The sequence below is a fragment of the Pristis pectinata genome, chromosome 13, assembly GCF_009764475.1.
Source record: "Pristis pectinata isolate sPriPec2 chromosome 13, sPriPec2.1.pri, whole genome shotgun sequence".
In the NCBI taxonomy this organism is placed as follows: domain Eukaryota; kingdom Metazoa; phylum Chordata; class Chondrichthyes; order Rhinopristiformes; family Pristidae; genus Pristis; species Pristis pectinata.
In genome coordinates, this window is record NC_067417.1 from 29,712,468 (window position 1) to 29,735,943 (window position 23,476).

Here is a 23,476-nt window from a genome sequence, read left to right on the forward strand (position 1 = left end):
TCCTGCTTTCATGAAGCTGGTGTCAGTGTAGCACAACTTGAACAGCAACTTTTAGATGGTCACACTTAGTTAAGCATCTGTTTCTTGTCAGAATTGCTGTATGTTTTCATCATAAAGAACAGTGAGTGTAATTCTCGCTCAGTGAATCTTTCTAAAAACAAATGAACGGTATCAGATACCAGTATTGGGGATTGAAAATATCAGCCATTATTGAATCACAGAATCATACAGCCCAGAAATAGGCTCTTTGGCCCACCATGTCCATGCCACCCTCTTGTACCTGTCTACACTAATCCCATTTACCTGATTCCGTCTGTAGCCTTCTATGTCTTTGGCAACTCAAGTAATAGTCTGGAAGCTTCTTAAATGTCATGTGAGTACTGCCTCCACCATCTCTTCAGACAGTGCATTCCAGACCCCTACCACCCTCTGTGTGCAAAAATGTTCTCGTCAGGTTTTCTCTAAACCTTCTACGTTCCACCTTAAGCCTATGCCTTCTTATCTTAGACACTTCCACCATAGGAAAAGAATTTTGCTATCTATCCCCCTCATGATTTTATATACCAACATCAGGTCACCCCTCTGCCTCGTCCATTCCAGGAAAAAACAAACATAGCCTATCTGGTCTCTCCTTACAACTGAAATGCTCCAATCCAGGCAGTATCCTCCTCTGCACCCTGTCCAGCAGAATTATATCCTTCCTTTAGTGAGATAACCAGAACTGCACAATTTCACAATTTTAGTAATGTGAATGCAATTTTCACATTTTTAGCCAAAGAGCTCTGTGTTCTTTGTCTTTAGGTTGAATAGTCTTCACTGCAAGTTTGTGCTGCTTTCATTTTTAATAAGCTGTTACTTGCATACAATTATTACTCTTAACAAATTAATACAATAATCATGAATCAGATCCATTTGTATTCTGAAACAAACAACAAACAGCCGGAGGAACTCAGTGGGTCGAGCAGCATCTGTGGGGGAAAGGAATTGTCGTGATGCAGAGTCTTGACCTGAAATGTTGAAAATTAATTTCGTTTCCACCCCCCCCCCCCCCCCCAAACAGATGCTTCCCGATGCACTGAGTTCTTCTAGCAGTTTATTTTTTGCTTCAGGTTCCAGCATCGGCAGTCACATGCACCTCCATTTGTACTCTGGCTGTTGTAGTTTTACATTTGTCTTTGCTGACCCTCACTAATAATCAAGGCAGTGTTTTGGTATGCTTGGTTGCTGGTGTCTTTTCAGATATTTCGTACCCTTGATAAGAAATTCAAAGTTGAATATCCAACTGAAAGGATAACCTTTTTAAACCAGAAGATCCCTTAGAATAATCTGCAATCCTTTTGTCTCAATTTTGAGATAAATTAAAACAGATTCACAAAAAATTGTACTCATACTTTTTTGGATATTATGCATGCAGTAAATGTTTTATTCAAAAGCATAATATTACAGATGCCAGAAACCTAAAATAAAGGCAGGAAATGGTGGAAGTGTTCAAGAGGTCAGGGCAGCACCTTGGAGAAAGAAGCATTGTTAATATTTCAAGTTAACAATCTATCATCACAATTGAGAAAAGTTAGTGTCAGCAAATGCATACAGTGGCAGGTAGAAGGATGGGGAGGAAAGCAAACGGGAAAAAAAATGGGAAAGGCACTACAGAGTAGACATTAACTGACAGAAGGGACAAAAGATGAATATTACCATCAAGATTAGAAACTGAAGATGAATGCTATTGAAGTGTTAAGTGGGATAGGCAGGATAGCTAATGCATTTTACTCAACTCACTCTTACATGTGAAGGTGAATAGAAAGATAAGGGGCTATTTCTCAGGCTTACATTGAACTTAATTAAACTTTGTCAGGAGGGAGAGATCATATTGCTCTCCTCATTCATTCCAGAGGAAATAGAATTGCAAGCATAAAATACATTATACTAAACTGCGTGTAAATTGCTGTTTCCCCTGATAAATGCGTATGGGCTGTGTGATGGTGGGAAGGGAGAAGGTGCATGGACTGCACCTCCTGGGAATACATGGAAAGGGAGGTGATCTCCAGAAGTGGACTTAGTGTGATCAAGGAAGGAAACAATGAAAAATTAATCACCTTAAAGCGAGAGACTGTACAAGTTGATCAGATGCTTCAAATCTGACAGAGCAAGAAATTGCATTGATACAGTTATCAATGAGAAGAGGTGAAGGAGAATGCCTGAGTAGGAATGGAATAAAGAATGTTTCACAAATATAACAGTAAAGCAGGCACAGCCCACCCCTGTATGATTTTTTTTTTGGTGGAGGAGTGAAAGATGATGTTGTTCAAGATGACAGTGTTCAGCCAGGCAGAGGAGAGTGTGGGTAGTGAAAATCAAAAAAGCTGCAGATGCAGGAAATCCTAAATAAAAACAGAAGAATGTGAGAGCACATCAGACCACATATGTGGAAAAGAAACAGAGTTAATAGTCCAGGTAGAAGCCGTTTTGTCAGAATGGAGGGTGGTGGTAGTGGATAGAGATTGGATTGGCCACCCTTCAAGGAAGAAGCAAAGGCAGTCTTGACAGAAACTTGAGACGTAGAGGGATTTGGGTGATCCATAGTAAAAAAAAAGGAAATGAATAGGACCAGAAATTAGGAAAATTCAGGTAACAGAAGGTATCAGAAGATTCACAGACATAGGTCAGACAAAACTGCACAGGTGGGCAAAGGTTAATAGTTATCACTTTTCTGGTTACAAATATTTGGATATCTGGTTATACATTGTCTGAAACTGTGGCTGTGATTACCCTTTCCAGAGTAAAGTCAACGATATTTAATTTCAGTTCATTCATTCAGCTTTTAAAAAGTTTCTGCAGTATGAGAGTCTTGATTGTCTCATGAAATATATATTTGAAAACTGTAGGGGTAGTTGCCTATAAATTACTTAATGCAACCAATATCTAGTAGAATCATGTTTTTTTGTTTACCAGGTCTATTGTACGCTTCACAGCAAGTGTTTTAGGTAAACAAGTGGACAGCCTTGCTCCATCAATTACTAGGGTTTTAGTTCAGGGTAAACAAGTAAGTATACGCCTTACTCAACAGTTTAACAGTAATGTAACTTTTTTTTTGGTTATTTGCGATTTGTTTGTGAGCTTTTTTATGTTATAGTCTATGTATCTTGGGTAACTCATGTAAAATAAAATATTTTCTAATTTGAACCAACAAATATCATTTTTCCTGACCTTGTAATATATTCCACACAAATAACAATCAACTTCATGCCCAATTTTGTTGGTATTGTCATGAAAGAAGTTACTTTTCCCTGAACATTAGACAGAAAACTAAAGTATTCCACAGTTTGAAACCATCTAGGCTTTTGAGGAATAACCAGAATCTTTAGTAGGAACAACCTCCTTTTATTTTTATATTCTCCAGTAAAATTTGAAGTTATTCGGATTAGGAACGTCTATGCTGATGAATGTAATGTTTAATTTTTGTTTTGCAACTTGATCATGTCCTCTATCTAAAAGATCATTGTGGAAAAACTCACAGTCTGAAATGTTTCTGTCACTCATTGATGGACTGTGACTGTTTCTATACGCACAAGCCATACTTATTAGGGTGTTTTATGTTCAAATCCATAGTGCATTTGAATTCCCAGGACATATGTGCCCTTTCAGCTCTCTTTGACTGAATCTTTCAAATCAAGTGGAAAATTATGGGCAGATTTTTGCTGTGCCCTCGTATCTACTGGATACTGGAGCAGTTTGGTTAAATTCCATTGCGCTTAGTACCTCCAGAGTGATTGGATGTCCATAGCAAAAGTAGTTATTTTCTTTTCAACTGCAAGAGCTGGATTCAAGCCCAGATTCCATTGATGAAAGCTCTTGTGTTCTAACTCGTCTTGACATGCTGTCACCCATTTTGAAAATTAACATGATTTTGCTTGAATTACCCTTGATTTATGGAGACATTTATGCAAAATTGAAGAATAAGACTTCTGAAGCAAAGCACTTTTTTTGTGTAAGTTTCTAGCTTGTTAAAACTCATTAATTTAGAAGTGTTTTTTTCACAGTGCAACTGGACTGCAAAATAACAGCTGCTTTCATTAGGCTTTAGAACATTATTTTAGAAGGAGTTGCAATCAGAATATTTTCATTTTTAAACAACTTGTCTCCACTATCTTAGGTACAGAAACAATTATTAGTTTCCACAAATATTCTCAAGTTTCTGCTTTAGCATCTTTTGCCAATACACATTGAAATATCATATATTTTGAACAAAATGAATACCTAGAGGAAACCGATAGAGTCTGAAGTTTTTCATCACATTCAACATGGCATCTTGAGTGAATGAATATTGTGCATGGTCTGCTGCAATGTGCTGCAAGCTTTTTAGCTGCCACAATTTAGCTGTTATTGTTGTTGAAATAGTCACTCTCGCAATCCAAGATGTGCACAATTTCGCAAAGATATAAAATGAATTTGAACCCAGAAATGAGCAATAATTTGGTATGTTTAAAGTTGCACTAGTAGTTTTAGTGTTTGTAGCCTTTTAATTGCTTAAAACTGAGTTCATTTTCTACACATTACAGATGCATTTTTTTATTTCATTTTTTTTAAAGTTGGTGTGAAGTTACATCATTTGAAGAGAGATCTGTACAGATTCACAAATACTAGTGTACCAAATTTTAAAAATGGGCTAAATACTATATTTTAAAAATTGCTTCATATTACCTGCATGCTACTTCATTACTTTCTTCACTGATTTTATTCATAACAGGTGACGATTGGGGTATTTGGTCAAGAGGAGGAGGTGATTTCAAACCCCTTATCACCAGCAGAAATAAAGAACATTGTCTATACTAACTGTGCCAAACATGATGTAAGGGAGGCAGTGCTTCAGCAGGAACTTGTCATTCATATTGGTTGGCTTATCTCTAATTCTCCAGAACTCTTCCATGGCATGCTGAAATTTAGAATTGGGTATGTTAAATATTGCATGTTATTTGGCTTTGAAGCAAATCACTTGTGATTGAAGCAGATTTTACTTTGAAGTTTCAAAGATTCATATGGAATGGTCGGCCATAGTTTGCTGTTGGATTGAGTGCTGTTAGCCTTGCCGGGTTTGTCACTTAATCTCAATATTTTGCACCTCAATTGTTGAAAATGTGAGTTGATAACACCACAGTGAGGGAAACCAAGCATTTGGGACCTGAGAGTGCAGGGAGAGCAACTGTGTATCATTCAGGCTAAAGGATTAATTAATTTTGATCAAACTTAACTGGCTCCAAACCAGCTTTCTTGTGTTGCAGGAGACCAACTCCAACTATCTGAGCCTATTTCAATTAATCTCTACTGTTTTCAAACTTTAACACTAAATAACACCTTGCCAAGTCTAATTGATGTCCTTAAAATCCCATTGGACCAACGCAAGTAGCAGCAGTCGGTGGAAGTCATGCTTGTTGATTTCTCAAAGTTGCTAAGTCCTTCTGAGTAGGACTTGCATCATCAAAGATACTTGCAGTGGAACCATAAAGGCAGATGATTACATTTTCGTTTCAGAAGACCAAGATTAGATAATGGTTTCAGGGAGACCCGTGGCAAATCTGCATTTGAGAGTTAATGGGAAGGCAATGGTGCAGTGGTATTATCACTGGATTAATAATCTAGATACGCAAGGCAAAGATCTGGGTTTGAATCCCACTATGGCAGATGGTGATAAATTCAAATTTGTTTTCTGGAATTGAAAACGATTGCTGATTCTTGTAAAGACCCATCTGGTTCACTATGCCCTGTAGAGGAGGAAATCTGCCATCCTACTTGGTCTGGCAGACACGTAACTCCAGACCCACAGCTATGCAGTTCACCCTTAACTGCCCTCTGAAGTGGCCTAGCAAGCTATTCAGTTGTAACAAACCGCTAGAAAGCCACAAAGAAATGAAACTGGATGGATCACCCAGAATCAACCTAGGCACCAGAAACAACAATAGCAAAAACTGCCCTGTCAACCCTGTACAGTACTCCTTACCAACATCTGGGGGCTTATGCCAAAATTAGGAGATTCATCTCACAGACTGGTCAAGCAACAATCTGACATAATCATACTCGTGGAATTCTACCTTACAGTTAACATTCCCAGACACCACCATCTCCATTCCTGGATGTGTCGTGCCCCACCAGCCAGACTGACTCAGCAGAGATGGCAGCATAGTAGTATACAGTTGGGAGGAAACAGATCTGGGAATTCTCAGCATTGACTCAAGATCCCATGAAATCTCATGGCCTCAGGTTAAACTTGGCTAAGGAAACCTCCTGTTGACTGCAGCTATCACTCCCCCACCCCCGGCACATCCCCACTCAACCATCACCATCAAACCAGATGGTCAGAGAGCAGGAGGGCATGCCTGGAACAGCGCCACGCATACTTCAGGATGAGGAATCAATCTGGTGAAGCTACGAGACAGGACTACTTGCATGCCAAACAACATGAGCAGCATGTAGTAGACAAAGCTAAGTGGTCCCACAACCAACGGATCAGATGTAAGTTCTGCCACATGCAGTTGTGAATGGCTGTGGACTATTAAGCAACTCACTGAGGGAGCAGGCTTCACAAATATCCCCATTCTCAATGGTGGGGGAGCCCAGCACATCAGTGCGAAAGAGAAAGCTGAGACACCTGCCGGAATCTTCAGTCAGAAGTGGCAAGTGGATGATCTATTACGGTCTCCTCCAGAGGTCCCCAGCACGATAGGTGCCGGTCTTCAGCCAATTTGATTTATTCTACATGATATCAAGAAACAGCATTGGATACAGCAAATGCTGTGGGCCCTGACAACATTCTGGCAATAGTACTGAAGCCCTGTGCTCCAGAACTTGTGCACCCTTGGCCAAGCTGTTCCAGTATATCTACAACACTGGCATCTACCCAGCAATGTGGAATATTGCCCAGGCATGTCCTGTCCACAAGAAGCAGGACAAATCCAACCCAGCCAGTTACCGTCCCATTAGTCTACTCTCCATTATCAGCAAAGTGACGGAAGGGATAATTGATACTATTATCAAGCAGCACTTGCATAGCAACAACCTGCCCACAGAAGCTCAGTTTGGGTTCCACCAAAGTCATTCAGCTCCTGACCTCATTATAGCCTTGGTCCAAACATGGACAAAAGAGCTGAACACCAGAGATGAAGTGAGAGTAACTGCTCTGGAAATCAAGACAGCATTTGATTGCGTATGCCATCAAGAAGCCCTGACTATACTGGGGTCAATGGGAATCTGGGGGAAAACCCTCCGTTGGTTAGAATCATACCTAGCAAAAAAGGAAAATGGTTGTGGTGGCTGGAGATCAATTATCTCAGCAACAGGGCATCTTCACAGGAGCCTCTCAGGGTATGTCTTAGGACCAACCATCTTCAGCTGCTTCATCAATGACATTCTTTCAATTGTATTGGTTTATTATTATTGTCACTTGTACCGAGGTACAGTGAAAAACTTGTTTTGCATACCGTTCATAAAGATCAATTCATTACACAGTGCATTGAGGTAGTACAGGGTAAAAGCAGTAACAGAATACAGAGTAATATGTCACAGCTGCAGGGAAGTGCATGCAGGTAGACAATAAGGTGCAAGGTCAAACAAAGTAAGGTCAGAAGTAGGGATGTTTGCTAATGACTGCCCAATGTTCAACAGTATTCGCAGCTCCTCGGTTAATGAAGCAGACTACAACCAAATGTAGCAAGACCTGGACAATATCCAGGCCTGGGCTGATAGGTGGTAAGTAGCATTCATGCCACACAAGTGCCAGGCAATGCCAATATCCAATGAGAAAATCCAACCATTGCCCCGCCACATTCAATGGCATCACCATCACTGGATTCCCCACTATCAACATCCTGGGGGTTACATTGACCAGAAACTGAACTGGAGTAGCCATATACACAATGCCCTCCATGCTACACACCATCCTGACTTGGAAATATATTGCCGTTCCTTTTACTGTTCCTGGATCAAAATCCTGGAACTCTCTCCCTAAGAGCATTGTAGGTATACCCACACCTCAAGGACTCCAGCTCACCACCACCACCTCAAATTCTGGCTCAGCCTGTGAAGCCCACATCCCTTGAATGAGTAAATTCAAGGGGACTGACTGATCAAAGCTGCTCAGCTGCACATTGATGCTGTATCTTTAAAATCATTGATGAAGAGGAGAGCTCATTAAGCAGTAGCATGCAATGTGGCATGCATTGACAGGCTTTCTAAATGAATTTACCATGGTTACAAAGGTATAGATTCTTTCCAAGCATGGAAGGGTTGATGGTGTAAACCACTGAGATGATATGGCCTTCCATGAGAAGAGAACCAGTTCCACTGGTCATCACATGCTCATATTCAATGACCCTACCATACAGGCTATGGATGGCAATGTACGAACCACTTTAAATAGGTTGGTAAAGACCTCAGCCCTGGTCTTGTGGTGTATCACTGATATGCACAAAATGTCCTCTATATTGATAGTAGTAGTATGGTGTGGAAAGAAATGTTAGCAAAGTGGATTAAATACTCCCTTGCTTCACTGCAACTCCAGAGTTTCTCCAAATATCTAAAATTGTAACATCAACCAAGAGCTTCTTAGCGTTGAGAGCATTGAAAAAAGTGACTTATCTCCACATCTTCTGGGGCTTTATAGAAGTAATAGAAAAAGTTGGCTTTGCTTTGTACAATAGTATGCATTAAAATTTCATTGAGAAATTTTTTTTTTAGATAAAGTTTGGTTCCTTTCAGGACTTCCTTCCTGTTCACAAATACTCTGTTATGTTCTGGGGGTGAATAGATTGCATTGTGCATGAAGTTAATAGTGCCCTGTCCCTGTGGTAAAGTTGCCATATTTGCTGCCCTCAAGCAACAATTCATCAATATCTTGCTGCCTTATTCTAATCTGTATTGATGCATCTGCAGCCAAGTCCTGGAAGTACCAAAGGATTGAGAGTATTGACCTTGGCGTAATCCAGTAGAAAATAAATCCTTGTTGACTCTGACTAGTATTAAAATGTAACTAAGGCAGCGTTAAACAATATACAGTTAAGTAATGTTTACAAATGATGACAGGAAGTTGTGTGATGATTTAAGATAAATGTCAGCTATTGAAAGACCTTCATGAGTTACAAAACGGCATCCTTCCTAACCATTTTTTCCAATCCCACCTCGTGTTCTGTTAACATCAAAGTAGTTCAATGTAGTGGATTTTAATGAAACTGTCAGTAAAAGTACATAGTATCGATCTATGATAATAGTGTAGGTCGGTGTTCTTTGAAGTTTAAAGTCTGCTTCATTTTGATGCTTGGATATAGTTGCTCAATTCAATGCCATGTTCTTTTATCTATATTGTGTGAGTATTGTCATGTCTGAGTTTTCTAATCTACTTCAGATGGATCATCCACGCTATGAAACATGCTCTCAAGGTTCGAGGTGAGAATCTACCCACAGATTATCTGTACCAGATGTCACCAAGTGATGTTAAAAAGCTTTTACTGGATATTCTGCAGCCTGATGAAAAGGAAAGGTAATCTGAACCAGCAAAGTAATATTGTAGTCTGAATCAGAGATGCTGAATTAGAAATTACATTGCTATGCTTTAATGACATTAAACCAGAATTGTGGATTACCCTAATACTATTTTTGAAAGTGACAGAAGATCTTCATTTGCAAGGTACACAGAAAAGCATTGCTGGGTTTCCCTGTGTAACACTGTATTGAAACTGATATTGTCAGTCCCAATGCACCGTTCCCCAGTGGTGTGCTCTACGTTCACGCAGCTGTCAGCATTTAGCTTCAAAAATGCAATCTTTGCAGACAGCTCTTAATGGGGCATACCACAATACAGGCATCACTCTTTCAGCTTCAGAGGAGTATTGTTTCTGAATGAATAATGCTGTCATGATGGGAGAGAAGTGGTGATTGCTTCCGAGTGGTCAGAAAGATCTAGATAGGCTAATGTAGAAGAGTAAATGAAAATTGAACAGTTGCAGATGCTGGAAATCTGAAATAAAATCAGAGAATACTGAAGATTCTCAGCAGATCAGGCAGCATATGTGGAAAGAGAAACAGAGTTAACATTTCAAGTCAAAGATTCTTCTTTTTGGGCAAGCCTCCAGTGGTGGCAAATGCCCTTGCCCATTCTGCCTGCTCTTGTGGGCTGAAGGAAAAGTGGATGAAATTTCCTCTTCTTGAACATGGGGTTGAATGAATTCCTTAATAGAGGACTGAGCAGCAAACAGTGAAATGAGGCTGTGAAATGAGATTAGCAGCAGTAGTCTGGAATAATCTGACACTGGGAAGCAGAGAGTGACATTAACCTTGACAATTGTGGCCAAAGCAGTTAAGACTCTGTTCAGTGTTGTAGGATGTCATGGATTTTAGTAAGGACATAGAATGTAGCTTGAGCATTGGTCCTCTATATAGCATGGTTTCAGAGAGAACAGAGTTGGATAAACCTAGCTCTTCTGTGCTACTGAGTATTTCAGATCGGTGAATTTGGAAATTATTGCAGGTGAATTTTGTGTGTTTCACAGCTATTGGTGTAATTTGAATGGGTAGGGGTGGTGGGGTTTATGCTGGAATAAAGTCCTTAGGCAAACAGAAGTCCCTCAAAAAGTTGGGAAGAATTTCCTGGTGGGTTGCTGGGACATGCAGAAATTTGCCAAAATGAAACTGTCCTCTGGGAGAGTCCCATTTTCACTTGCAGTGTGTTTTATTGGAGTCATATGAAGAAATTTCTGGGCTGCTGCCTTTTGGAAGACACATTTAAACTTAAGTTTCGCTTGACCGTTCAGGTGGGTGTAATAGATCTCAATAGGCTTCGCAAGGATGATTAGAGATACTGTCCAGAACTCTTGGCAAATCTATATCCCACAAGAAGTCTTGCTGTGCTCAAATAATGTGTCATCTTTCCCTACGGTATAACTGTGTCCACACTTTTACAAAGGCTTCATTGGTTATGCAGTATTTAGGATGTTACAGATTCACGGAAGGCATTGTACCAAATGCAAATTATTTATTTCATATAAAGTTTGAATTAAAAGGAAATTAATTTTGTCCACTGTGGTTATAATTACTGGGTTCTTCTTCAGCTAGGAGTGTCTATTAAATGCACTTTAGAGCTACATTATCAATTTGGCATTATTATAAATTATTTTTAACCAGCAAGCTTCTCCTTCAGTAAGTGACATATAGCTGTCCTGGATCCATGTAGGAAATAATTGAATGGCAAATTGAATACAGAGGCATAAAATCACATAGCACAGAAGCAGAGCCCTCAGCCCACCATGTTCATGCTGATCACAGAGTCTCTATGTATACTATTCCCACTTATCAGCATATGGTCCAAAGCCTTCTGTGCGCTGGCAATACAAGTACTCGTCCAGATACCTCTTAAATTTTATGAGGGTACCTGTGTCCACCACCCAGACAGGCAATGCATTCCAGATTCCAACTACACTCTGGGTGAAAAAGATCCCCCTCAGAACCCCCCTTAAACCTCTGTCCCCTTACCCTAAACTTATGCTTTCTAGTTTTTAGATATCTTTGCTATGGGGAAAAGTTTCCTGCTATCTACCCTATCTGTGCCATCATAATTTTGTATAGAATGAAGGAGTTATACAGCATGGAAATAGGCCCTTCAGCCCAACTCATCCATGCCAACCAAGTTGCCTACCTCAGCTAGTCCCATTTGTCTGCGTTTGGCCCATATCCCTCTAAAACTTTTCTATCCATGTACCTGTCCAAATATCTTTTAAACACTGTAATTGTACCTGCCTCTACCATTTCCTCTGGCAGCTCATTCCACATATCCACCACAGCCTGTGTGGAAAAACTTACTCCTCAGGTTCCCTTTAAATGTTTCCCCTCTGACCTTAAATCTAAGCCCTTTCATTTTAGCCTCCCCTACCCTGGGAAAAGGACTGTGACGATTCACCTTAACCAGTGACCAAAAGATAAATGAGGGTAAGACAGTAGATGTTGTCTATTTGGACTTTAGCAAGGCCTTCGACAGGGTCCTGCATGGCAGGCTGGTCTGTGAGATTAGGTCCCATGGAATCCAGGGAGAGCTAGTTAAGTGGTTTCAAAATTGGCTCGGAGGTCAGAAGTAGAGGGTGGTGGTTGAAGGTTGTTTCTTGGAATGGAGGCTGGTGACTAGTGGTGTGCTGCAGGGTTCAGTGTTGGGACCCTTGATGTTCGTTATTTTTATAAATGATTTGGATGCGAATGCACAAGGCTTGATCAGTAAATTTGTGGATGACATGAAATTAGGAAGTGTTGTTGATAGTGAAGAAGGTTATTGTAGATTACAAGGGGATCTTGATCAATTAGGGAGGTGGGCTGAGGAGTGGCAAATGGATTTCAGTACAGATAAGTGTGAAGTGATGCATTTTGGAAAGTCAAACCAGCACAGGACTCATACTGTGAATGGTGGGGCACTAGGGAGTGTAATGGAACAGAGAGACCTAGGAGTACAAGTGCATAGTTTGTTGATAACGGTGTCACAGGTAGACAGGGTGGTGGAAAAGGCATTTAGCCTGCTGGCCTTCAGTCAGGGCATTGAGTACAGGAGTTGGGACATTATGTTGCAATTGTATAAGTCATTGATGAGGCTACATTTGGAGTGCTGTGTACAGTTTTGGTCACCCTGTTATAGGAAAGATGTGGTTAAACTTGAAAGGGTGCAGAAAAGATTTATGAGGATGTTGCCAGGACTAGAGGGCCTGAGTTGTAGGGAGAGGTTGGCCAGGCTAGGTCTTTATTCCTTGGAACACAGGAGAATGAGGGGTGACCTTATAGAAGTGTTTAAGATTATGAGAGGCATAGATAAGGTGGATGGTAACAGTCTTTTCCCCAGGGTAGGGGAGTCCAAAACTAGGGGGCATAGATTTAGGATGAGAGGGGGAAATATAAAAGGGACCTGAAGGGCAACTTTTTCACACAGAGGGTGGTGAGTATATGGAATGAGCTGCCAAAGAAAGTGGTTGAGGCAGGTACAATAGTATAATTTAAAAGCACTTGGATAGGTACATGGAGAGGATGTGGGCCGAACGCAGGAAATTGGGACCAGCTAAGTGGACAACATGGTCGGGGTGGACTCATTGGGCCAAAGGGCCTACATTCATGCTGTATTGCTCTATGACTACCTATCTATGATTTTATATACTTCTATTAAGTTCCCCCTCAGCCTGCCCCATTCTATTAAATCCCCCAAAGAAAACAAACCCAGTCTATCTAGTCTCCCCCTGTAACTGAAACACTTCACCCCAGGCAACATCCTGGTGAATCTTCTCCACACCCTCTCCAATGTAATCACTTCATTCTATAGTGTGACAACAAGGACTGTATGCAGAGCTCCAACTGTGGCCTAACCCATGTCTTATAAATCTGTACATTCTATGCCCTGGCTTATCTACCTGTGCTGCCACCTTCAATGATCCTTGGACGTACACCAAGATCACTCTGTTCCTCCGTGTTCTCCAGAGCTCCACCATTCATTATGCATGTTTTATCCTTATTAGTCCTCCCAAAATACATCATGTCATACTTATCAGGATTACATTCCATCTGGCATTGGTCTTCCCCTTTTACTGGCTGATCAGTAGCCTATGACTATCCTTCTTACTATCAATAACCCTACTGATTTTCATGACATCTGCAAACTTAACTCCTATAGATCTCCCTCATTTATATCCAAGTCATTAATGAATATGATAAACAGTGAGAATTCCAGCACAAATCATGGCAATACAGCATTGGTCATAGCTTTCCATCCTCAAAAACAAGTCTCCATCATTGCCTTATGCTTCCTATACCAAGCTAATTTTGGATTCCCTTTGTCAACTTGTCCTGAATGCCATGGAGTCCAAAATTTTGGATGAGCCTCTTGTGGGACTTTGTCAAAGGTCTTACTGAAGTCCATGTAGATGCAGTCTACGTCAACTGCACTGCCTTCATCAATACATTTTGTTACCTCTTCTCCCCCTAACAAAATCATACTGACTGTCTTTGATTAACCCCCATCTTTCCAAGTGCAGATCTATCTTATCCCTCAGACTCTCAGACTTGCAAGTAACTGGCTTATCCCTTGCTGTTCTTCTTGAATAAGTGTACCACGTTTGCTGTTGTCCAGTCATCTGGCACCTCACCTGTGGCAGCAAAGATTTAAAAATCTCTGGCAGGGTCCCAGTAATCTTCTCTCATGCTTCCCACAGCTGCCTTTGATGTCTCATTTGGCCTTGGGGATTTACCCATTTAAATTCCACTAAAACATCTAATACGCCCTCTTTTTTAGTGATCACCTGTTCTAGAATTTCACTGCCCATAATGTACCCTCAGGAAAGTGACCACCCTCTTTTTGTTCCTAAGCTCTACCCATATGGCTTCATTTGAAGACCATTCTTGGATATCCTTCCTCATTACCTCAGAGATGGTTTCCTGAATCAATATTGCAATGCTGCCTTTCTTTTACATCTCCTCATGTCACATCTGAATATTCTATATTGTTGGGTTGCTAGTCCTGCCCTTTCAACTACGTCTCTTTAACAGGAACAAAATTACCTTCCCATGTGTGGATCAGCAGTCTTAATTTCACCTACCTTACTAGTCAAACTCCTTGCACTGAAATAGATACATTTTATTCTTGCATTCCACCCATGTGCCTTATCATGCACATGTCTGACTGCAAAATTCAGGCCTACTAGACTGGCTTAGTTTTCCTTCTATTTTTGACTGCATCTAGAGCTCAATGCCACCCCCTCCCCCCTCCCTCACAAACACACCACCTGTACATCTACTCTGTGTCCCATTCCCTTGCCAAATTAGTCAAAACCCCCCTCATCCTCACCCCCAACAGCACTGGCAAACTTCCCAGTTGTACAAGTCCCACTTTCCCCAGAAATGGTCCCAGTGATCCAGTAATCTGAAGTCCTCCATCCTGTAGAATCATTTTAACCACACATTCATCAACCTATCCAAGTGTTCCTAAACACACGAGCACATGAACTAATAGCCTGATTACCGAAGAGAACTGGAAGATAGTTTTGATTGGTTTCAGTAGCACTAATGGATCAGATATGTGTAACATCAATCTGTAGGAAATTTATACGGCAATATTAAGCGAATGAATGAACTCAAAAGTTATAACAAAAAATAATGCTGGCACTTGTAGAGATTTAAAATAAAAATCACTTTTAAAATTTAACACCTTAAAATGATAGCATGTAGATCACTAAAGTAAACTAAAATGTATTTTAGATAAGGCTGCATAAGATTGTTTTCTCAAAGTTTTTACTTGAACAATTTTTGTGGCTGGAAAGGTAAGATAGCAAATGTTAAAATGAAAAATCTCCCCTTAAGCTTAAAAGGCCTCTGCTGAGACTGTAAACCTCTCTGTTGTACAATCAGAGAGTACAAAAGTAGCTCAGCCTCTGCATGAATGGCATTGCTGATAACTGTCTTGTTGTGATCAGTCTGACAAATGAAATTATTGGCATGAATTTTGAGGTCAGCATTCCAAAGAATTGCTTGCCACTGACTTTAATAAAAGCTGGTTTAGTGAGCTCTATGGCAATGATTCCCTCTATTTCTACATGACAGGACTGGAGTCATCTATTAAACCCTAGTTCTCCAGGGATAGCAAGATCATCAGCCAAGCTGAACAGCTAATCAGATTGAAGAGTTCTCAGAGCCAGCAAGCCAGGAACTGAAAAACAGATTATAAATTTAGTTTTTAATTGGGATTTATGCAAGAGGTTATGTTGGAAGTTAAAATAGCAACGAAACTTTACAAGTGATTATCAGCAACTTAGGGGTCACTGTTGACCAGAAATTTAATTGAAATAGCCACATAAATACTGTGGACACAAGTCTAGTTATTCGATGGTGGGTCACCAACCCCCTGTTTTCCAACCCCCCACCACCACCCCCCCCCAAGTCTTTCTTCCATCTACAAGGTTCCTATCAGTGGTGGAATACCTTTTTTGTTCTCTCAGATTTATGCATTTCTAGCAAACTTGACAACATCTAGGACAAAAGCAGCCCATTCATTCCCTCTTCTACCTGTGTGCCATGGCCACACTTTGTACTGTCCACGAAATGCAATGTAGCCAGTGTTAGGTAACTGAACCCAGGGACTTGAGTGCAGTATGGCAGCTGGCAAATTTAAGTTCAATGAAATAAAGCTAATTTTTAATGCTAGATGTAGTAATGATAACGCTGGACCCATTAGATTGTTACAAAAACCCATTTGGTTTAGTTAACATCCTTCAGGGATTACCTTACCTGGTCTGGCCTATGTATGACTTGACACCCATGATTGTGCCTTCTCAGTTCAAGTACAGGAAGGATTGGACGATAAATGCCTGCATTACCAGCATTGCCCACGTCTTGTGAACAAGATTTTCCCACTGACACCGTCCAAGCATGTCTAGAAGGACTAGAGCAACAGAAATGCCATTATCTGCAAAACCTTCTCCAAGTTAGATACCATATTGGTTTGGAAATATATTGCCATTACTTCCACCAAAATCCTGGAATTCCATTCCTAATGGCAATTTTGGAGTGTTGTCAAAGCATGGACCACCTTCAGGGAACCACCTTCTCAAAGGGGTTTCTGGATGGGCAGTTAATGCTGTCCACATCCTACAAATGAATTTTAGAAATACTCAAATGCAACGACTAGGGCTTAACATGTTTAACATTTTTATTGTGAGCATACTGTGTAGAAAGTTGAGTTCACATAACTGATTGTGTCTAGCAAGCTCTGCAATTGTGCACTCTGTGGAGGAACAGCCTATTGATAACAGAAACATCTGGATATTCTTGTTTAAGCATGAATGCAGACACCAGACGGTGCTGTCAGATTTACACTGGGATGGTAGTGAGCACTGACATTCTTGCCGAGATTACAACTACAGCTCCAGGCTGGTGGTGCTGTGTTGATAAAGAGTAGAAGGAAGAGTAGAGTCCTGCGTGAATCCTGCAGCCACTCGTTTCCAGCTACTGAATAGCACTTTATATGTCTGTTCATTGTTTTATCAGAATGATTGTACTTCGACCATTCTGCTGTCTGGGTATTTGATGCTTCATCTATTTGCATTCTGCTACATTTAGAAGTGAAATATAGAACTGTAAACATACATTGTATGTATCATTAAACATCTTGTTGTTTGAAACTACATTATGCCTTACCCATATTTCATACTCGTTTTCAACATTTTGTAACTATATATAATTTAGCAAGTATTGTAGGAAAGAACCTTTTCCATTTTAAGTAATGAGTCAATTTGAAGGATTCCCAGTTCAGAGAGCAGAACTAATAAAGTTCTATTTTATCTAAATATTGGGTAGAAGTGCAAATATTGGGCTGAGTGCAGCCAGCAGTTCTGAAAGGAAATGTAGTGTCTGGCAACTGACATGTGGATAAGTCCTGGACATGCAGAGCCCCACTATAAATTGGAGACCAGACAAGTGACAGAAGATGATGTACATGTCATTTTGCTCTATCACCTTACTGCAGAAGTTGCTGATTATGATTCCACGCTCCTCCATGGGATTGTCTGTGAAAGCTCTCTGAATGTTATGTCTTGTAGATGGAGGTTTCAGCAGCGTTGTAAGCCCTAATTATTCTCTATCAACCTATCTGACCCTATAGTACTAATTTTATATGTGGAGTCTGATTTCCAAAGAAAATTACTTCCAATTTCCATAATTCTTAATTGTAAAGAAAGTTTTAAAGTATGTTTTTATCTTTTCAGCTTCTACCTTAATGTCATGTATGTCCACTCTTAATGTTGACCCTGGTAAAATACCTTTAAGGTTAGTTTAAAGTTCTTGGATTGCTGTCTGTGAGTATCCTACTGTGAATTAACTGATCAATCTACTTGAAGACATCTCTCTTCCTGAATGCCAAAGATGCCCTTCAGCTGGCATCTGATAGCAACTGATGTTGGGAAAAGGAAAGTCCACATCACAGACATTAACAGATCTTTGTGGGCAGCATTCTTCAATTTTGAGCAATGACATTTCACCACTGAAGGCAAAGTTTATACCTTTGCCATTTAGCTTCATCAAAATATCTCCTCTTTTATTTTCCAGCTGCCCTGTAACCACTGTAACTAAAATTGCTAATTAGTCTGCATCTGTACTGAAACTAGCTGTTCAAACTCATTTCAGGAAGGCCCCTTACAGCCAGAAGACAGAAAAAGCTTTATCCTACTCAGCTGCAGCAGATTCAATATCAAGTCAAAGAGATGAAAAGTCAGTTCCAAACATATTATTTTACGCTGTTGATGTTTCAAAATGCACCAAATAGCTGTTGTGATAAAATTGAAGTATTTGCAAATACAAGAATTAGTTTGAGAAAGCAAATTGCAAAATTTCAAATGAAAACCGTTCTTTTAGCTACAGTTCTTTTGCTCCATGTCAAAGTAATTGGTATTTTTTTAATTAACTCTGTGAATGGCTTTTTTGTGTAGAGTTTTATTTTATACATTTCATTTGTAGTGTTTATGAATCATCCTAGATTATAAGTGCAATGAAATATGAAATTCATATTCTTGTGAATTATGCAGTAATTTCACATGTGAATATTAACTATCATCAGGAGTACATAATAACTAAAGAGCTGTTCTTTTCCCCTTCAGGTCATGGCTGAACAGGCGTCATCTTGATGGCTCCCTAAACCGTACACCAAAGGGCTTTTATGACAGAGTATGGCAGATTCTGGAGAGGACACCAGAGGGCATCAGAGTAACTGGAAAGCACCTGCCCCAAGTAATCATATAAGACAAACATTGTTTTCATCTAATCGTCAAACCTTCATCAAATGCAGCATCCTAATGTAGAAAACAAGTTCAAAATAAATAGGCTGGAAATTTTCATTCTTGCAAGTAGGACAGTGTGTATCTATGTATCTGCCTTTGAAGCCACACTTCTGGTGATGGCCAATTTTCTAGGAGGATCAAACTATGTAGCCAATTTTTGGTAGATTTCTACTTCCATCATCCATTCCATTTGAAAAGCAGGAACAAGTAAACGATAGTGACTGTGGCAGATCCCAGAGCCCAGACCTGACATGATATTGGTGCCAGTCTCCAGACATGTTCCTAAAATGTCACCTTGGTGTATAAGATGCATTACCCTCTAATAAATTATAAAATAAGCCTTTAAATTCTGAAAGTGTCTGTCTACAGCCATAGCAACCAGAACACCAAAAATATACCTGCATTTCCAACATTACTTGTTGCTATGGCATAAATGGCAGGAAACATATGTAACTTAATGCTGTAATTTGCATCAGATTAGAATACATCTCCATATTTAGGAGGATTTATTCTCTGTCTAGCCATTTCTTGTGAAGAATCTCAGAAGTGTGTGGGGGACGGTTAGAAATCAAATGAATGGCTGCCTCCTTGATTTATTCCCTAACTGCTGAAGTTATACTGAGACAGAAGAGTAGCTACAGAGGGAAATCTGCCCTTATGTGTTTTTGTTTAGAAACAATCCACAGATACTGAAATAGTTCAATTGGTGTGGATGATTATTTTCACTGGAAATAAAATGTGGGAGTTTTAGTACAGTTGTGAAAGCCCAGTTGATAACTTATAAAAATGATAAATGAAGACTAATCTTTATAAATGCCGGAGAAATTGTCATTTTCCATCAGCAGAAATTTTGCTCTCTGTTTCCTTTCTGCAGCAACCAACTTTATCAGATATGACCATGTACGAGATGAACTTTTCTCTCCTCGTAGAAGACACATTGCAGGACATCGTACAGCCTGAATATCGACAGATCATTGTTGAGGTGCTGATCAAAATCTTACTTTAAACCATCCAAAATTATTAACATTTTAGCAACCGTGTATGTTTTATGCTGAAACAAGGGAGATGTGTTGCATAAATTGAGAAAATAACTCCCCCAACAATTAGTGATCTACTTGACTGTAAAACTGAAACCTGACTTGACCTGAGCCAAGCCAATCCTGATGACTAGTAGTTTATTCCACACCTGACCTGGCCTTTGTCATAAATACTTGTGTACAGAAAAATCCCATTCCAAACATGCTGCACACTCCCATTCTACCTAGCATTTCAGGCAGGGAAAAATATTTGTTAAAATGTGGCTAGTGCATTTCAGTAAAGCACTGAGCCAGCGCACCCTGCCCTAGCCCAATCCAAGCCGACAACTGTATTTATTTCTTCTCCACACAGTTCCATCAGGCTCAAACTGAGTAATCCAGATCAAACTAAACAATGGTGGTGGGATGTTGAAAACAGTAGTCTAGAATTGAGTGTTATTGAACATTAAATTGTGACAAAATTCACAGAAGGAAATCTTTTGGCCTATTATCCATATGCCAAATCATTGATGGAACTAGTATAATCCTGTATTTTCTCTTCCAATGTTACTTTCAAATGTTACTATTGATCCTGCTTTGACTACCCTTTTGGTGTATTTTGGATCCCAGCAACTCATTGTGTAAAAAGAAATGTTTCTCTAGTTCTGTCAGTAATCACATTGAATCCAAGCCTCCAGGACACCACTCTATGCCACTTGAAATGGTTCCTCTTTATCCACTCAGCCAAAGCCATTCCTGATTGAACACCTCTCTCAAATCTCCTCTTAACCTTGCCTACTGCAAAGAGAGCAACACAAGCTGCTTCTGTCTCTCTACATAACTAATACTCCCTCATGGTACCCTTCTCTTCTGCAATCTCTCCAAAGCTTTAACTTCCTTCTTGAAATGGCCAGACTGAACTATAAGTGAGGCCTAACAAGAGCTTCAAAAAATTTATCTTAACTTTTTGAGATTGTATATCTCTGTTCCTCCATTGACCTTGGAAACCTCTTTCAAATCTCTTAATCAGTAAATCAAAGCCAAGGATCTCATAAGCCTTTATATCTTCTCCATTTGTCCTGACACCTTCAAAGATGCTCACAGCTACTTATGTTCCTTCATCTCATGAAACATTTAGTTCCTATTGCCTCCTTGTATTCTTCCTGCCAAAATTGCATGGCTATTTCATATCTGTTCATTTCACTAGTCTATCTGTGCCTGCTGAAAAGGATCTATGAGCTAAGACAATAAGAGAATAAACTTGATGCATCTCCCACATTAAGCTCATCTAATTGATTAATTTCATTATTCATAATCAGATTTAGCAACAGCTCTGCAAATGAAATGAAATGAGGCCAGACGTGAATGATTAAGATAATTTTTCCACAGTATTGTGGGTCTAAAGAACAGCATTCAATCCACATAAAAACTTTGCATAATAGTACAAAATAGGGATCACTCCATTCTAGGATCACATGGTAAGATAAAGCTAAATACAAATTATTACTCTGCTTTATTTCACACAAAAGTAAGCATGTAGAGCAGTAGTTCTAATCGTATAATTAGCTGACTCAATCCATCTTCAAGTCATAGTTTAAAAAGTAAAGAACATGTCATGCTAGCCTTGATCAGTAGGTCACCTTGACTTGCTTATCTTTTGACTATCTTCCACTACTTCAAAGAGTTGGGCACTGGGAGTAACTGAAAACTTTTCTAAAGAGCCAGCCCGAAAGGCCTCCTCCTGTGCTGTATGACTGTGTAAATGAAAGGGATTGAAGAATAAGTCAAAACAGGCACAAGCATTTTCAAATGCTTTATAGTATCTGCAGTATTTTGCTTCTAGGTATTTAGTGATTTACTTAACACTCATGTAACTCTGATTCAGTTGTGATATTCTCACTTCTAATTGAAAGTAAAGAGAGACCAGATCACTCACTTTGAATATTTGATTAGCATACAGTAGGGGTACTTGCATCCAATGATGTCCTTCCCAAACCCTCACCCAATACCCATCTAATCCCAATGTAAAGGGTAGGCGTTGCAAGGCTACCTGGATGAAGGTACTCTGTAAATAAAAGCAGAAGGAAACCAATAAGAAAACACTACATCCCTCACAAATAAATCAATAGTTCCATGTGGGAATCTTCAGTTAGGGCATTCCTTGGGGCAGAGCACACTGGAAGAGATGTGGAAATTGTGCATCGTTTTTGCTGTAAACTTAAAGGTACAGCTAGACTACCCTGCCCCCACCACTGCCATTACCAAAAGAGAGGTTTGAAAATCACATGGTGGAGTGAAATAACTTAGATATATATTTTCTTTGAGGATCTTGTAATGGGGCATTGCAAGTAACATTGTTATTTTTGCTGCAGTTGATTATGGTAGTTTCTGCTGTGTTGGAGCGCAATCCTGAACTGGAATTTGCTGCTGAAGTGAATTTGGACAATCTGGTCAAAACCGCTTTTGATGAATTTAAGAATGACAAAAGAAGGCTGGAGCATGTTGAACTTAAAGTGAGTAAGCTTCACGTTTATAATTGTAAATGTTGTGACCTGGAGCTTTTGCTCAATTGTGCTATTTTTCTGTTGGTGTAATTTGCCTGAAGTAGGCATGACCTGTGCAAAGGAATAGACAAATTTAATTCTAAATTACTTTTGGTACAGCCCAAGTTATCATTGGCCCAGATCTGCCAATTACTGACAAGCTGCTGAAACCACCAATCACCTGCCTTCCTCTGACTGAGATGGACACATTCTTCCTCTGAGAACCCAGCTCATGAGAACAGTGGTTAAGTGGCTGTTTACCTCCACTCAGGACTCTCAAGCTTCTACACAGTTAGATACGTAAAAATCAGCAAATTTAATTGGAACATCTGGGCCATGGCTATTTATCCTAATTTGGAATGCATCACATAAAATGCTGGCCCCACCTGTAAGTAGTCTGAATCCAGACACCCACCTCTGGATACTCTGAAACTTGTGTAAGGGTTGACTGACAACAGATTACACATGTACATTTCAATTTACTTCTGTTTATCAGCAGAAAATATTAATAACAAACACAAAACATGCACTAGTAATTTACTGTCACGGGTCAAATAATTATGTGATGCAGAAAAAATTTGTGGTGACTACACACCTCCACCACTTTCAGAAGAGGTAGCAAAAGGCACAATACATGGGTTGTGGCCCCACATTACCCAGATTTTGGCTAAGTTCCCTTTCAATCCCAGACAAAATACCTGTGGATAGCAAACCATTACACTCTGTTAGCATGTCCATAAGTGGGCGTGGGTGGTTCCATTCCCAAGATTTTATTTTTTCCAGATGGTCTATCAGTTGATGTTAGGTTCCCTGGACAGCTGGTAGGTTATCAGGGCAATGTTTGTTGTGATCCAGATGGTCATATCTATCCATGTTGATAGTTTATTGCCATTCTCGATGCCTGCAACATGACCCATTGTTAATTCAGGTGAGAACCTACCAAAATCAGTGGGACTGTGTCTCACTTCTTTATAGAAAGAAGAGCTCTAGCAAAAACATAACTGTTTTCAGGAATATTCAATTTAAAATTATGTTGAATTCACAAGGCATGATGAAATGAGACGTGTTTGGTTACATTTTATGATTGGAT

The 23,476-nt window shown here is 39.8% G+C and overlaps 1 protein-coding gene across 1 annotated transcript in view; it reads left to right on the forward strand.

The window, feature by feature from the left end:
- The window catches only part of phkb (phosphorylase kinase, beta), a 195,110-nt gene that overhangs the window by 170,544 nt on the left and 1,090 nt on the right, over positions 1-23,476 (forward strand). Inside the window, 6 exon segments of the mRNA XM_052028086.1 lie at positions 2,953-3,043; positions 4,748-4,950; positions 9,392-9,526; positions 18,648-18,777; positions 19,702-19,809; positions 22,216-22,371. Coding sequence (XP_051884046.1) covers positions 2,953-3,043; positions 4,748-4,950; positions 9,392-9,526; positions 18,648-18,777; positions 19,702-19,809; positions 22,216-22,371 — 823 coding nt within the window.